General features: G+C 43.4%; 1 protein-coding gene across 2 annotated transcripts in view; it reads right to left on the bottom strand.

The window, feature by feature from the left end:
- ALDH5A1 (aldehyde dehydrogenase 5 family member A1) overlaps nt 1-14,819 on the bottom strand; it is a 35,734-nt gene extending 20,915 nt beyond the window's left edge. Inside the window, exon 1 of one of the 2 annotated variants that reach the window (XM_040432885.1) lies at nt 14,667-14,819. Coding sequence is in view for 1 of the 2 variants with exons in the window: in XM_040432884.1 (XP_040288818.1) it covers nt 10,831-11,085 (255 nt within the window). In the remaining variant the exon portion in view is untranslated. Of the gene's footprint in view, nt 1-10,830; nt 11,086-14,666 lie in introns of those variants that run through there. The other variant, XM_040432884.1, reaches the window with a different exon arrangement.
- Nucleotides 14,820-18,410: the final 3,591 nt, after the last annotated feature.

Here is an 18,410-nt window from a genome sequence, read left to right as displayed (position 1 = left end):
TGTTGACTGAGTAGGGGTGACCTCCAACTCAGTGGTACTGCTACCATATACAGTCTTGTGAAAAAATTAGGACACCCTTTGAAAGCATGTGGTTTTTTGTAACATTTTTAATAAATGGTTATTTCATCTCCGTTTCAACAATACAGAGAGATTAAAGTAATCCGACTAAACAAAGAAAACTGAAGAAAAGTCTTTTCAAGATCTTCTGTAAATGTCATTCTACAAAAATGCCTATTCTAACTGAGGAAAAAGATAGGACACCCTTGCCCCTAATAGCGAGTGTTACCTCCTTTGGCTGAAATAACTGCAGTGAGACGGTTCTTGTAGCCATCTACCAGTCTTCGACATCGGTCTGAGGAAATTTTACCCCACTCCTCAATGCAGAACTTTTTCAGCTGTGAGATGTTTGAGGGGTTTCTTGCACGTACAGCCCTTTTCAAGTCACCCCACAGCATCTCAATGGGATTCAAATCTGGACTTTGACTTGGCCATTCCAGGACTCTCCATTTCTTCTTTTTCAGCCAATCTTTGGTTGATTTACTAGTATGTTTTGGGTCATTGTCATGTTGCATGGTCCAGTTCCGCTTCAGCTTTAATTTTCTAACTGATGGTCTCACATGTTCTTCAAGCACCTTCTGATACACAGTAGAATTCATCGTGGATTCTATGATGGTGAGCTGACCAGGTCCTGCTGCAGCAAAGCAGCCCCAAACCATGACACTTCCACCTCCATGCTTCACAGTTGGTATGAGGTTCTTTTCTTGGAATGCTGTGTTTGGTTTACGCCAAACATGTCCTCTGCTGTTGTGTCCAAATAATTCAATTTTGGACTCATCTGTCCAAAGAACATTATTCCAGAAGTCCTGGTCTTTGTCAACTTTATCGCTGGCAAATGTCAGTCTGGCCTCGATGTTTCTCTTGGAAAGCAAAGGTTTCCTCCTTGCACACCTCCCATGCAAGTTAAACTTGTACAGTCTCTTTCTGATTGTAGAGGCATGTACTTCTACATCAACAGTAGCCAGAGCCTGTTGTAGTTCTCGAGATGACACTTTAGGGTTTTTGGATACCTCTTTTAGCATCTTGCGGTCTGCTCTTGGGGTGAACTTGCTGGGGCGACCAGTCCTGGGCATGTTGGCAGTTGTTTTGAAAGCCCTCCACTTGTAGACTATCTTCCGGACAGTGGAATGGCTGATTTCAAAATCTTTTGAGATCTTTTTAAATCCCTTCCCAGACTCATAGGCTGCTACAATCTTTTTTCTGAAGTCCTCTGACAGCTCTTTTGCTCTCACCATGGTGCTCACTCTCACTTCAACAGTCAGGAGCACACCAAACTAAATGTCTGAGGTTTAAATAGGGCAAGCCTCATTCAACATGCAGAGTAACGATCTACTAATTATGTGCACCTGGTGTGATATACCTGTGTGAGATCTGAGCCAATTTAAGAGGGAATACATGTGAGGGTGTCCTATCTTTTTCCTCAGTTAGAATAGGCATTTTTGTAGAATGACATTTACAGAAGATCTTGAAAAGACTTTTCTTCAGTTTTCTTTGTTTAGTTGGATTACTTTAATCTCTCTGTATTGTTGAAACGGAGATGAAATAACCATTTATTAAAAATGTTACAAAAAACCACATGCTTTCAAAGGGTGTCCTAATTTTTTCACATGACTGTATGATGACATTGTGATCCTCTATGGCAAACTGAATGGTCGTATCCATTCCAGACAGACTTGAAAAAGTAAGGGGGGGGGGGGGGGGGAGTGTGGTAAAGGTATGGCATTCTTCAAAACCTTATGGCAGATTCAGGGGTGGAGGAACAGGAAGGCTCATAGTAGATCTAGTCGAACTGGTATTTGTAGTAATAATGAAGATAGAGATGTAAATGGGAGCCCCTAAGGTACGGGGGCCTGGTGAAGACTGGACCCTCTACTAGGCTCTGTCTAAAGACTAAGGTGGATGGAATACAGGCAGATGGAGCAGATGGTATAACTGGGGGATCTGCAAAAACAACTGAGGAGGTGTTTCTCCGATTGTGTGGTACATGTAATTGAGCGTAGGTGCGGATTACAATACGTAGGCTGGACAATTATGACCCTGAGGACAAGAAAAAATAAACATAGATCAAATGTCACTAATGGTTAGGTCAAACATAGTCCGTCACGCCACGCCACCTTGATGCACAAATGCTATTTTTGGGAATTTAAGGTTTATCCTATTGAACAGAACTCAATTTCTGTCCCTGACCATTTTGAGAGCCTGAGGAGGAGGAAGATGTTTTGGACATCGAAGTTAAACAACCTCATCCCCTTAGGCCTCAATGAATCAGCTGAGAATGTGCTCCACTGAATAGATTTAATTTAACCAATCTAGAATTATCATATTTTTTGCTCCATAAGATGCCCTTTTTGCTCTCCCAAAAGTGGAGGGAAACAAACATCTTATGAAACAAATACTAATGAGCGCTTCCATTATGGAATAGCTAATTAGTACAAAGTAAGACAAGGGAGTGGTGAATAAAGAGCCCCTGGTGCTGGTTTTACTCACTGCTCCCTGGTATTCTGCTGGTTCCGCGCTGTGTACGGCGTCTGGACATAGTGCATGATCTGATACGGTGCAACGTTAGGTCTCAGTGCAGCGCTCCAGGGAGAGTGCTCTGGATCTGCTGACTGGCGGTGCCGACCGGAGCAGGAGAGGTGTTACACTGACAGAATCACTGCCAGATCATCGCTTACGAGCGGTCGTAGTAACACTCATTAGCGATGATCTAGCCGTGTAATACTGCCGCCAATTACTCAATGAGTTTATCTGGCAGCAAATCGTGCTGTCTAATTATGATCTGCTGCCGGCAAACAACTAGTCAGTATGGGGACGAGCCAAGGCATAACGATCGGTCCTCCCCATACTCTGGAGAAGATCGCTGCATGTAATAGCAGCAGCCTCCTCCGCTGACAGGCAGGCAATTGTCTGCCTGATCTTTTAATGTAATACAGCCATAAGGTCTGAGGAAGATTGGAAATCTGATCTAAGGTCTGCTGAAAATTGGGGATTTAATGAAGATTGGGGTCTGATCTGAGCCCTGGTGAGGACTGGGGGTCTGATTTGAGTTCTGATGAAAATTAAGGTTTGATGAAGATTGAGAGTCTGATTTGAAGGGTCTGATGAATTTTTTTTTTTTATTATTTTCCTCCTTTAACCCCTTAAGGACCGGGCTCATTTTCACCTTAAGGACCAGGCTCATTTTCACCTTAAGGACCAGGCCATTTTTTGCAAATCTGACCAGTGTCACTTTAAGTGCTCATAACTTTAAAACGCTTTGACTTACCCAGGCCGTTCTGAGATTGTTTTTTCGTCACATATTGTACTTCATGACACTGCTAAAATTGGGTCAAAAAAGTTAATTTTTTTGCATAAAAAAATACAATTTTTACCGTAAATTTTGAAAAATTAGCAAATTTCAAATTTTCAGTTTCTCTACCTCTGTAATACATAGTAATACCCCCAAAAATTGTGATGACTTTACATTCCCCATATGTCTACTTCATGCTTGAATTGTTTTGGGAATGATATTTTATTTTTTGGGGATGTTATAAGGCTTAGAAGTTTAGAAGCAAATCTTGAAATTTTTCAGAAATTTACAAAAACTCAATTTTTAGCGACCAGTTCAGGTCTGAAGTCACTTTGCGAGGCTTACATAATAGAAACCACCCAAAAATGACCCCATCTAAGAAACTACACCCCTCAAGGTATTCAAAACTGATTTTGCATACATTGTTAACCCTTTAGGTGTTGCACAAGAGTTATTGGCAAATGGGGAGGAAATTTGAGAATTTCATATTTTTGTCAAATTTTTCATTTTAACCCATTTTTTCCACTAACAAACCAAGGGTTAACAGCCAAACAAGACTGTATCTTTATTGCCCTGACTCTGCCGTTTACAGAAACACCCAATATGTGGCCGTAAACTACTGTACGGCCACACAGCGGGGCGTAGAGTGAAAGGTGCACCATATGGTTTTTGGAAGGCTGATTTTTATGGACTGGTTTTTTGACACCATGTCCCATTTGAAGCCCCCTGATGCACCCCAAGAGGAGAAACTCCCTAAAAGTGACCCCATCTAAGAAACTACACCCCTCAAGGTATTCAAAACTGATTTTACATACGTCGTTAACCCTTTAGGTGTTGCACAAGAGTTATTGGCAAATGGGGATGAAATTTGAGAATTTCATTTTTTTGCCTAATTTTCAATTTTAACCCATTTTTTCCACTAACAAAGCAAGGGTTAACAGCCAAACAAGATTGTATCTTTATTGCCCTGACTCTGCCGTTTACAGAAACACCCCATATGTGGCCGTAAACTACTGTACGGCCACACAGCGGGGCGTAGAGTGAAAGGTGCACCATATGGTTTTTGGAAGGCTGATTTTTATGGACTGGTTTTTTGACACCATGTCCCATTTGAAGCCCCCTGATGCACCCCAAGAGGAGAAACTCCCTAAAAGTGACCCCATCTAAGAAACTACACCCCTCAAGGTATTCAAAACTGATTTTACATACGTCGTTAACCCTTTAGGTGTTGCACAAGAGTTATTGGCAAATGGGGATGAAATTTGAGAATTTCATTTTTTTGCCTAATTTTCAATTTTAACCCATTTTTTCCACTAACAAAGCAAGGGTTAACAGCCAAACAAGATTGTATCTTTATTGCCCTGACTCTGCCGTTTACAGAAACACCCCATATGTGGCTGTAAACTACTGTACGGGCACACAGTAGGGCGTAGAGTGAAAGGTGCGCGGTTTGGTTTTTGGAAGCCAGATTTTGCTGGACTGGTTTTTTGACACCATGTCCCATTTGAAGCCCCCCTGATGCACCCCTAGAGTAGAAACTCCATAAAAGTGACCCCATCTAAGAAACTACACCCCTCAAGCTATTCAAAACTGATTTTACAAACTTTGTTAACCCTTTAGGTGTTGCACAAGATTTAATGGAAAATAGAGACACAATTTCAAAATTTCACATTTTTGGCAGATTTTCCATTTTAATATTTTTTTTCCAGTTACAAAGCAAGGGTTAACAGCCAAACAAAACTCAATATTTATGGCCCTAATTCTGTAGTTTACAGAAACACCCCATATGTGGTCGTAAACCGCTGTACGGGCACACGGCAGGGCGCAGAAGGAAAGGAATTCCATACGGTTTTTGGAAGGCAGGTTTTGCTGGACTGTTTTTTTTGACACCATGTCCCATTTGAAGCCCCCCTGATGCACCCCTAGAGTAGAAACTCCAAAAAAGTGACCCCATTTTAGAAACTACGGGATAGGGTGGCAGTTTTGTTGGTACTAGTTTAGGGTACATATGATTTTTGGTTGCTCTATATTACACTTTTTGTGCAGCAAGGTAACAAGAAATAGCTTTTTTGGCACGTTTTTTTTTTTTGTTATTTACAACATTCATCTGACAGGTTAGATTATGTGGTATTTTTATAGAGCAGGTTGTCGCGGACGCGGCGATACCTAATATGTATACATTTTTTTTTATTTATGTAAGTTTTATACAATAACTTCATTTTTAAAACCAAAAAAATGTTTTAGTGTCTCCATATTCTAAGAGCCATAGTTTTTTCAGTTTTTGGGCGATTATCTTGAGTAGGGTCTCATTTTTTGCGGGATGAGATGACGGTTTGATTGGCACTATTTTGGGGTGCATATGATTTTTTGATCGCTTGCTATTACACTTTTTGTGACGTAAGATGGCAAAAAATGGCTTTTTTTACACTGTTTTTATTTTTATTTTTTTACGGTGGTCATCTGAGGGGTTAGGTCATGTGATATTTTTATAGAGCCGGTCGATACGGACGCGGCGATACCTAATATGTATACTTTTTTTTTATTTATGTAAGTTTTACAGAATGAGTTCATTTTTGAAAAAAAAAAATCATGTTTTAGTGTCTCCATAGTCTAAGAGCCATAGTTTTTTCAGCTTTTGGGCGATTATCTTGAGTAGGGTCTCATTTTTTGCGGGATGAGATGACGGTTTGATTGGTACTATTTTGGCGTACATGCGACTTTTTTGATCACTTTTATTACTTTTTTTGGGAAGTAAGGTGGGCAAAATTTCAATTTTCTCATAGTTTTTATTTTTTTATTTTTATGGCGTTCACCGTGCGGGGAAAGTAACATGACCATTTTATAGATCAGGTCGTTACGGACGCGGCGATACCTAATATGTGTAGTTTATTTTATTTTTTTAATTTTTATTCAGTGATAAATGTTTTTTTTTTTATCTTAACTTTTTTCACTTTTTTTTACATTTTTGTGACCCAGACCCACTTGGTTCTTGAAGATCCAGTGGGTCTGGTGTCTGTATAATACAGTACAGAACAATATATATTGTTCTGTACTGTATTTTACTTACACTGAACAGATCTATGCTTTCAGCATAGATCTGTTCAGCACCATGGACAGCAGGACGCCTGAGCAGGCGTCCTGTTGCCATGGGAACCCTCCCCGTCTGCTCAGAACTTCGCAGACGGGGAAGGGTAAGCACGGGGCTGAGGGGGGCTCTCTGGGGGCTCTCTCCCTCTCCATCGGGGGGCTGCAAAGCCACAGCAGCCCCCCGATGGAGAGGGAGGGAGCTCCCTGACCGATGACAGTTAACTTTTTCCATACAGCGGTCCGTACGGACCGCGGTATGGAAAGGGTTAAACGGCTGACATCTTCACAGATGTCAGCCGTTTATACCAGGGTGCCAGCAATGTGCTGGCACCCTGGTATACCCACTAGAAGCCAACGATCGTTCATGGGGAGGCGGGCGGGGGATCGCGATCCCGCCTGCCGCACCGCCCGCCTCCCGCAACGCCCCCACCGCCTGCGACACCCCCCCCCGCACCACCCGCCGGCATCAAATCGTGCAGGGGTGCAGGGGGGGGTGAAAAATAATGATTTTAGCCACTCTAAAGTTTCTGATCCCCGCGGTCAGGGACCGCGGCGATCAGAAACTGCAAAAAGCGCAGCAAACCGCAGGTCTGAATTGACCTGCGGTTTGCTGCGATCGCCGATACGGGGGGGTCAAATGACCCCCCCCCTGCATTGTTACGGGATGCCGGCTGAATGATTTCAGCCGAAATCCCGTTCCAATTAACCCCTGGGGCGCCGGAATACAGATTTTAAGTCAGGACGTACCGGTACGTCCTCGGTCCTTAAGGACTCGGGAAATAGGGCGTACCGGTACGTCCTAGGTCCTTAAGGACTCGGGAAATAGGGCGTACCGGTACGTCCTAGGTCCTTAAGGGGTTAAAACCTAGGTGTGTCTTAAGGTCAGGTACGTCTTATAGAGCGAAAAATACAGTAATATTTGTTATTTTATATATATATATATATATATATATATATATATATACACACACACACACGCACATTTTTTTAGATATTCTTACAGCACTCTACTGGATATTGACTTATGCTTGCAGTTGTGGAATAGTTTATGTAGTTCACCGGCCACCCCAGCCTGGACATGACTGTTCTCTTCCGACCTCGGAGGTTAAGCAGGCTCGGGCAGTACTTACATGAAAGACCTCCTGGGAAGACCGGGTGTATAGATCATTTTATTTGTTCTTATGTAGCCATGATTGCAAAAACATAGGTGACGAGAAGTAATTAATACCATTGTGAGAAAAAGCATTCTCTAATTACTTTAAAAAAAAAAAAAAAACTGTATGCAAGTGTTTTCCCTTGTACTTCCTTTGATGAATGGGTATTATGGAGTTACGTATGGAGGAATATTGCAATTTTTAATGTATTTTGTTTTATGACCCCAATACACTGTGACCTCAATTTGGGCAGGCTTCTCTACGCACAGAACTATATAAGATGTGCGTACCATCTGTTATATGGCCTTATTTTTAAGGCCTGAGGAGTATTAACCCCGAAACGTGATGTCTTGTGGCATTTTATTTTTTTATTTGTCGATAAAGACACATGGAACTCATTTATCAAAACTGTCTAATAGGAAAACTGTCCATGGCAACCAATCAGAGCTCACCTTTCATTTATTAAAGAGTTCTGAAAAAAATGAAGGGTGACCTCTGATTGGTTTCTATGGGCAACTAAGACAGTTTTCCTGTCAGGCTACTTTCACACCTGTGTTAGTTGCGGATCCGTCTTGTATCTGCACAGACGGATCCGCACCGATAATGCAAACGCTTGTATCCGTTCATAGCGGATCCGTTTGCATTATTCATTCAAAAAAAAGTCAAAACGGATCTGTCTTGACTTACATTAAAAGTCAATGGGGGACGGATCCGTTTTCAATTGCACCATATTGTGTCAGTGAAAAACGGATCAGTTCCCATTGACTTACATTGTAAATCAGGACAGATCCGTTTGGCTCCGCATCGTCAGGCGGACACCAAAACGCTGCAAGCTGCGTTTTAGTGACTGTCTAAAAAACGCAACGGAGACCAAATGCAGCCAAATTGATGCATTCTGAACGGATCCTTATCAAGTCAGAATGCATTGGGGCTGAACTGATCCATTTTGGGCCGCTTGTGAGAGCCCTGAAATGGATCTCACAAGCGGACCCAGAAACGCCAGTGTGAAAGTAGCCTTAGACAGTTTTGTTAAATGAGGCCCAATATTTTTAATACTCAGTTTTAGATCTACTTAAATTTTGCAATATTGGAGACAGTAGGAGAGCATCATTTACGGATTTTGATTGTTAAAAATGTAAGAATTCATTCACTGAGGGTTGGGCTCATCAGCCGTGTCCATTTGGAGTAAGCAAAAACGGATTGTTTTGCATCCGCAAAGGTCCGTGTTTAGGACATTCCTTAGGCTAGTTTCACACTAGTGTTCCCTATCGGAACAGCTTGCCCGATCTCCTGAACGCTAGTGTGACACTAGCCTTAGCCTTTTTTTCACAAACTTTGTAACAATTTTCCATGCAAAGGATTAGTGAAAAATTGCCAGCACACAGATGGTATCCGTGTGCTGTCCGTGGTTTTCACTGACCCACTGAATGAAATAAGCACATTCTTTCTGTAAAACTGACCAAAGTAGTATATGCTACCGTGTTAGTTCTCGGAAAAAGACATGTACAGAATTCAACGGATCCATGCGCTGTCCGTGGAGAACACAGACAGCACATAGTCAAAAATCACAGATTTGCAAATAAGCCCTAAAGACCCCTATACATATTCAATAGTGTTGGCTGAACGATCATTCAGCACACAGCTATCTCTCCCGACTCCCTCCGGGCTTGGCCGAACGCTTATGTCTATTCTATGGGGAGAGCGCAGAATGCCACTGCTAGACACATTATCTCCTGGGAGGACAAAAGGATGGGGCGAAAATATTCGCTGGACCCAATCCTTCTGTCCCTGACATAAGCTGTTGGAGGAGAGTCGGGAGTAATCACACACATTACAGCCGAACACGTCTGCTGAACCCATCGTTCTTGACAGGTATGGCCAACAATAGGCTGATGTGCATGAGGGCCTTCAAGTTTTCACAGATTTTAATACTGATGAGCTATCCTCCTGTATCTGATCGGTGGGGATCTGACACCTGGGACCCCCGCTGATCAGCTGTTTGAGAAGGTACTGGAGGTCCCGTGAGCGCCGCGGCCTTCTTGCATTTTCTAGGCCAGTGATGTCACGTTCATTGATAACGTGGCTTAGGCACAGCTCAGCCCATTGAAGTGAATGGGGCCTAGTGTGATACCAAGAACGGCTGCTATACTATGTACGGCGCTATACTTGGTAAGCCCGGATAAGGCCGCAGCGCTCAAACGAACACCAGTGCCTTCTCCTGAGGATAGGTCATCAGTATTAAAATCTCGGAAAACCTCTTTAAAGGGAACCTGTCATCACCTTATGCTGACCGTACTGAGGGCAGTATAAAGTACTGACATAAATGCTGATGTCAGCGATGTGTCAATCATAATCATTGCAGCCCAGGCCTTGAAAAGAGTCACATCTACCTGAGAAGAGTCATGGTTATTCATGAATTCCTGCTCTCCCTGCCCACCTGCTGATGACTGACCGTCTTCTACCTAGTTGTCTCCCTTTCTCTCTAGGAGAGAACTGCCAATCATCAGCAGACGGGTGAGAGAGCAGGAGATTATGTATAACCAAGACTCTTCTCAGGTAGATGTGACTCTTCTCCAGGCCTGGTCTGCAATGATTATGATGCTGGTTCTCAGCAACCACTTACTATTAGCTGATGAGTGACACTCCGCTGAGATCAGCATTTCCGTCAGTACTTTATACTGCCCTCAGTACGGTCAGCATAAAGGTGATGACAGGTTCCCTTTAAGGGAGGTGTAAAAACTGGCCTAATAATAGATAGAGCTGGGATTGTATTGTGGTGCATAGACTTCTAATGCTACAGATTTGGAGTTTGATGTGACGTCACCTATGAATACAGAATAAAATGTATGACATTATTTTGCTAGGTTGGTTTGTTTCATCAGATCTGATTGATGTGCGGTGATGAACAGTAGAAAATGGGCAAGACTGACATTCATTACAGGGCGACATCATATTTAGGAACTGTAATGGTAATCCTAGCGATTCAACAGACACAATGTAATAAGGACTGGAACCTGCCACAATCCAGCAATAAGGGTGGGTCCTGGCCATCATCAGGTCAGCACTGAGGACACATCCACATCCTGCAACTAAACTCTGTTTCTTCGGTGATGTCATCATTTTTTCCAGCTCATGGAAGCCATACTATCAGTACAGAATATGACTAGTGGACTGCGCACTGACGTGCAGTATGTGACTAGTGGACTGCGCAGTGGGCTAGCAGAGAAAATCACAGGGACTCACCTTACTGGACACATCTTTCCAGGACTGGAAGGCATTGGCTGCTGCTTTCACTGCTTCCCTGCATTCTCTGGGTCCACAGTCTGCAACCTGAACCAGTTCTGACCCAGTGGCGGGATCCAAAACCGGAAAAGTGGCGGAGTCAGATGACTGTAGCCATGAGCCCCCCACATAGGCGGCAGAGCGCACTAGAGAGGCGGGCAGCGAGTGGGCACAGGTGGATGCCATCCTGCATGGGAGTCTCAGGATGCCAGACATCACCTGTCTAAGCACTGGATGCTGGATGTGCAGAAATCACTAACTAAATGTTACACAATAAGCAGTAATCCGGGCAATCAAGACTGTCAGGAATCCAGCAAGATGAATCATTAATAACAGGCAATAAAATACACAAAGGGCAAAGGTGATAGACTGCAGGAGAGCGGCATACACGAGGGCTGCTGCAGGGCACGTCCACAATAACACCCCCGTATCACCCAAGGCTGGCAGCTGAGCACCGGGCAGGGCTTGCTGTGCCTCCACGAGAAATGCCGGTGACAACAGGGTTAATGCGCTCATCCAATAAGCGCTCTGCAGGAGACGCTCTACTCCAATCACTAGTCAGCTCTCTGGTCTATAATCGCCCTCCTCCAGTCATTCCCGTCCAATCATCGCCCCTCTTCCAGTCATTCCCGTCCAATGATCGCCCCTCCTCCAGTCATTCCCGTCCAATCATCGCCCTCCTCCAGTCATTCCCGTCCAATCATCGCCCTCCTCCAGTCATTCCCGTCCAATCATCGCCCTCCTCCAGTCATTCCCTTCCTCCTCTACTTCAGACCTTTCCTCAGATCCCACCAGCAGGACTGTTGGTCGCCATCTAGTGGTGGGAGGCTGTAATGTCTTATAAAAAGGCCATGAACCCAAAGATTTAGCCATTCAGAAAAAGGTTCTTTATAAAAATAAAAAAAATTAAATGAGCACAACGTTTGTCTTCCGAATGCATACATGTAAATATACAAATATAATATCCAATTTTGACCTAGTACCAGGAGAATATTTTTGTTTTTATATCCCTCATTTAGGACAGATTGAAGGCAATGTGCACAACAGGGTGAACAACTCTCGCCCCCACCCCATGAAGAAAGCAAGTGCAGGAATTTCACCCTCTATATAGGAATAATGTTATACACTGCTGGAGGGGATCACACACCAGCCATAAGCACCTCCCCTCAAGAAATGGGAAAGCTAATTGACAACCTATATCTCCCCCCGCTATTCTCACACCGCTGTCCTAGACTCTGTGCTAAGCCTCTGTCAGCAGTTCCGTTAGATTTGACAGAGCGATTAGCACAGCATGCAGCAATAATCTTCCTGTCAAAAAGACAGACACCACATTAGGACCCATGACGGATGATAATTACTATTTAAGTTAAATTCTGCACTACCAAACATACAGGAAAATGCAACACCACATAACTATTACACCCAGTGATGTCTCATGTAGACGTTCTCTTTCCACATCTTCTCCATTTGGATCAGACCACCATGAGGACTTATTTCAGCCATCTCTCGTCTCTGCAGAGTTTGACACACAGATATCTTAGTTTCCTACTTTTCCATCATCATATTCCTACCTTCTGAACACCCCATCCTGCACCTCTAATACTGTGCCCACTGTACTCCCTAATATTATACTGCAGAAACAGTCCCGCTGCTTATACTAGTACCACACAGATAGTGCCCCCTTCAATAATTATTGGCCCACAGTGCCCTCAAAAATAATTGTGCCCAGCACATCTGACAGTAATAGTGCCTCAAACATAGTGTCCCCCTGCTGATACTGTTCTAGCGCCCCCCCCCCCCCCCCCCCACAGTAATAGTGCTTTCAAAAGTCCAACCAATAGTAATAAATCTCTCGCTGAGTGCACTTAGGGATAACAGTGCCCCAAGTAGTAATAATGTTTTCCATTGTGCCCCAAAAGTAATATTGCTCCCATGGTGCCCATACTAGTAATAATGTTCCCCATGTTCCTCCAGTAGTAATAAAGCTCACCATAATACCTTGCAATAGTAATAATTCCTCTTATAATGTGTGCCAGTAGAAAAAAATGCCCCCTTATAATGCATGCTAGTACAAAAAATACCCCTTTATAATGTGTACCAGTACAAAAATATCCCCCTTGTAATGTGTACATGTACAAAAATATCCCCCTTGTAATGTGTGCTACTACAAAAAATGCCCCCTTATAATGTGTGACAGTACAAAAATACCCCTTATAATGTGTAGCAGTACAAAAAAATTTTTGGTGTGCCAGTGCGAAAATAACCCTTTATAATGTGTACCAGTATAAAAAGCCCCCTTATAATGTGTGCCAGTAAAAATACCCCCTTTATAACGTGTCAGTACAAAAATCCCCCTTATAATGTGTGCCCTAAAAATACCCGCTTTATAATGTGTGCCAGTACAAAAATGCTCCCTTATAATTTGTGCCAGTAAAAATGTTCCCCTTATAATGTGTGCCAGTATAAAAATGCCCCCTTATAATGTGTGCCAGTAAAAAATACTCCCTTATATTGCATGCCAGTACAAAAAAATACCTTCTTATAATGTGTACCAGTACAAAAAAGCATCCTGATGATGTGTGCCAATAAAAATATCCCCTTTATATGTGTGCCAGTACAAAAAATTCCCCCTTATAATGTGTGCCAGTAGAAAAAATGCCCCTCTTGTTGGTGCCCCCTGTAGAACCAATGTCCCCATAGTGCTCCCCCAGTTCTAATAATGACCCCCCCCCCCAATAGTGGCCCGATGGCATAGTGCCAAATAAAAATGACAAACAAAACTACCTCCATGTCGCTGTCAGCAATGTGGTGCAGGACACGGGCCTCTTATTGTTTGTGTCCTGAACTGTATGCTGACCGGCTCAAGCAGTGCAATGATGTCATCGCGCTGCCCGCGCTAGCCTCTGATAGGCTACAGGCCTAGTGCATGTAGCCTATCAGAGGGAACAGCGGGGCAGGGGGACATGACTCTTATGTCCCGGCGCAGTATTAAACTGTATCGCCATCATAAGGACCCGGTCCTAGAAATGGCTCTGCCTACATTGCACTGCCGAGTGCTATCCCACAGATATGAGAAGAGTAGTTGTAACCTATTGCTGGGAACTGAGGACCTCATGATTGCTGGGTGTCCCACTGATTAAACCCAGCAACCAGGCACATCCCCTGTCAGAAGGAGGATGTTTAAGTGGCCTCCACAGGCAAATAATGATTATGCTCAGCTGTTTTAATGGAGAGAGCCTCTCACATGTGCAGAAGCTGAATACAATGATGGCAGCCGCATCACTGAGCCAGTTGGGGACACCCATCCTCCCCATAGGTGTGGTTCTCAGGAGTGGGACCTGCATTTTTACACATTTATGACATATCCTGTGGGATATACGAGTTGGGATTACACCTTTAAAAGTGTTCTCTAGGAATTAACATTTGATATCTTGATAGGTTATAATTTTAAGATCGTTAGAGTTTGACTCCTGGCAATCCGGCCGATCAGCTGTTTGTAGGGGTGCAGCCCTGGTCCTCTTCATAGTGTACCAAGCATACTTTCTGTAGCAGTCATACTTTGTATTGTAGCTCAGTCTCATTTCTATGACCGGGACTGAGCTGCCCCTTCCAATAGCTGATCAGCGGTTGGACCTCCACCGATTAGATAAAAAAGGGATTCTGTTAGCACGATTTTTCATATTAAGCTTCCACCAGGTTCCCTGAGGTCTCCTTGAGTATGTTAGAAATATACCTGTGTCTCACATATAAATGCTGTGGTTTGCCCTAAAAAATTATTTTATATTTATGATAATTACCTGTGAAAAGAGCCCAAGGGGCTGTCCTAGCGGTTAGTGGAGCCCAGCAGCGCCCACTCTGGCTGAGCCCTGCACCTCCCTTCATCCTGAAGTCCCCTCCAAGCTCCTCTGATGTCAAGCAGACCCTGCACTGGCATTTGAGCTCCTGCATGGTCTGTGATCCTTCTGCCAGATTCAGCTTCATTTAACATACTGCGCATGCAGTCACCCTAAAAGTCAATGATCAACCTGTTACATAGGCATTGAGCCATAGTTTTGGATTGTAGCCAAGTCAGTATCTCATCTGCAGACATCTGTTTTGAGGTGATTGTCTCTTATTAGTGCAGAGCAGAGGTCCTTGTTAGGGATCTTAAGGTAGGTACTATTTCTCCTTGAGCATAGCACCAAGTAGGTGGAAGGAGTCTTATGGGCCACACAATGCTCCTTTGGGGGGAAAATGTTTGTAAATTAGCTCTCTCGTTACAGAGAAAATAAATCTGAACCGCTTTTGCCACCAGTTGGAAGGCAGCTATCCAAATAAAGTAAACCTGCTGGTCTATATAGTTCCTTAACCCCTTAAGGACACATGACGTACCGGTACGGCATGTTTCCCGAGTCCTTAAGGACACATGACGTACACATGATTTTTTTGGTTTCAAAAATGAAATCATTGTGTAAAACTTACATAAATAAAAAAATTGTATACATATTAGGTATCGCTGCGTCCGTGACAACCTGCTCTATAAAAATACCACATGATCTAACCTGTCAGATGAATGTTGTAAATAAAAAAATAAAAAACGGTGCCAAAAAAGTTATTTCTTGTTACCTTGTCTAACAAAAAGTGTAATATAGAGCAACCAAAAATCATATGTACCCTAAACTAGTACCAACAAAACTGCCACCCTATCCCGTAGTTTCTAAAATTGGGTCACTTTTTTGGAGTTTCTACTCTAGGAGTGCATCAGGGGGGCTTCAAATGGGACATGGTGTAAAAAAAAAACAGTCCTGCAAAATCTGCCTTCCGAAAACCGTATGGCATTCCTTTTCTTCTGCGCCCTGCCATGTGCCCATACAGTAGTTTACGACCACATATGGGGTGTTTCTGTAAACTACAGAATCAGGGCCATAAATAATGAGTTTTGTTTGGCTGTTAACCCTTGCTTTCTAACTGGAAAAAAAATATTAAAATGGAAAATCTGCCAAAAAAGTGAAATTTTGAAATTGTATCTCTATTTTCCATTAAATCTTGTGCCATACCTAAAGGGTTAACAAAGTTTTCAATACCTTGAGGGGTGTAGTTTCTTAGATGGGGTCACTTTTATGGAGTTTCTAGTTTTTGCAAACCACAGAATCAAGGCAATAAATATAGCATTTTGTTTGGCTGTTAACCCTTGCTTTGTTACTGGAAAAAATTGATTAAAATTGAAAATTTGCCCAAAAATCTAAATTCTGAAATTTTAGCACCATTTGCAATTAACTCTTGTAAAACACCTAAAGGGTTAACGACGTTTGTAAAATCAGTTTTGAATACCTTGAGGGGTGTAGTTTCTAGAATGGGGTCATTTTTGGGTGGTTTCTATTATGTAAGCCTCAAAATGTGACTTCAGACCTGATCTGGTCCCTAAAAAGTTGGTTTTTGAAAATTTCTGAAAAATTTCAAGATTTGCTTCTAAACTTCTAAGCCTTGTAACATCCCCCAAAAATAAAATATCATTCCCAAATTGATCCAAACATGAAGTAGACATATGGGGAATGTAAAGTAATAACTATTTTTGGAGGTATTACTATGTATTATAGAAGTAGAGAAATTGAAACTTGGAAATTTGCAATTTTTTAGAATTTTTTGGTAAATTTGGTATTTTTTTATAAATAAAAATGAATTTTTTTTTACTTCATTTTACCAGTGCCATGAAGTACAATATGTGACGAAAAGACAATCTCAGAATGGCCTGGATAAGTCAAAGCGTTTTAAAGTTATCACCACTTAAAGTGACACTGGTCAGATTTGCAAAAAATGGCCTGGTCCTTAACCACCTCAGGACCGCCGTACGCAGGATTGCGTCTTTGCGGCGGTCCTGTTGTTCTGGGTGGACGCGCCGGTGCGTCCTCTCGCGAGACGCGAGATTTCCTGTGAACGCGCGCACACAGGCGCGCGCGTTCACAGGATCGGAAGGTAAGCGAGTGGATCTCCAGCCTGCCAGCGGCGATCGTTCGCTGGCAGGCTGGAGATGTGATTTTTTTAACCCCTAACAGGTATATTAGACGCTGTTTTGATAACAGCGTCTAATATACCTGCTACCTGGTCCTCTGGTGGTCCCCTTTGTTTGGATCGACCACCAGAGGACACAGGCAGCTCAGTAATATGTTGCACCAAGCACCACTACACTACACCCCCCCCCCGTCACTTATTAACCCCTTATTAGCCCTTGATCACCCCTGATCACCCCATATAGACTCCCTGATCACCCCCCTGTCATTGATTACCCCCCTGTCATTGATCACCCCCCTGTAAAGCTCCATTCAGATGTCCGCATGATTTTTACGGATCCACTGATAGACTGATCGGATCCGTAAAAATCATACGGACGTCTGAATGCAGCCTTACAGGGGAGTGATAAATGACGGAGGTGATCACCCCATATAGACTCCCTGATCACCCCCCTGTCATTGATCACCCCCCTGTAAAGCTCCATTCAGATGTCCGCATGATTTTTACGGATCCACTGATAGACTGATCGGATCCGTAAAAATCATACGGACGTCTGAATGCAGCCTTACAGGGGAGTGATCAATGACTGTGGTGATCACCCCATATAGACTCCCTGATCACCCCCCTGTCATTGATTACCCCTCTGTCATTGATCACCCCCCTGTAAAGCTCCATTCAGATGTCCGCATGATTTTTACGGATCCACTGATAGACTGATCGAATCCGTAAAAATCATACGGACGTCTGAATGGAGCCTTACAGGGGAGTGATCAATGACTGTGGTGATCACCCCATATAGACTCCCTGATCACCCCCCTGTCATTGATTACCCCCCTGTCATTGATCACCCCCCTGTAAAGCTCCATTCAGATGTCCGCATGATTTTTACGGATCCACTGATAGACTGATCGGATCCGTAAAAATCATACGGACGTCTGAATGCAGCCTTACAGGGGAGTGATCAATGACTGTGGTGATCACCCCATATAGACTCCCTGATCACCCCCCTGTCATTGATTACCCCTCTGTCATTGATCACCCCCCTGTAAAGCTCCATTCAGATGTCCGCATGATTTTTACGGATCCACTGATAGACTGATCGAATCCGTAAAAATCATACGGACGTCTGAATGGAGCCTTACAGGGGAGTGATCAATGACTGTGGTGATCACCCCATATAGACTCCCTGATCACCCCCCTGTCATTGATTACCCCTCTGTCATTGATCACCCCCCTGTAAAGCTCCATTCAGATGTCCGCATGATTTTTACGGATCCACTGATAGACTGATCGGATCCGTAAAAATCATACGGACGTCTGAATGCAGCCTTACAGGGGAGTGATCAATGACTGTGGTGATCACCCCATATAGACTCCCTGATCACCCCCCTGTCATTGATTACCCCTCTGTCATTGATCACCCCCCTGTAAAGCTCCATTCAGATGTCCGCATGATTTTTACGGATCCACTGATAGACTGATCGGATCCGTAAAAATCATACGGACGTCTGAATGCAGCCTTACAGGGGAGTGATCAATGACTGTGGTGATCA

This window comes from Bufo bufo, chromosome 5, assembly GCF_905171765.1.
Source record: "Bufo bufo chromosome 5, aBufBuf1.1, whole genome shotgun sequence".
Lineage (NCBI taxonomy): Eukaryota > Metazoa > Chordata > Amphibia > Anura > Bufonidae > Bufo > Bufo bufo.
Note: the sequence above shows the minus strand (reverse complement) of the source record. Positions and strands in the feature narration are given on the sequence as shown.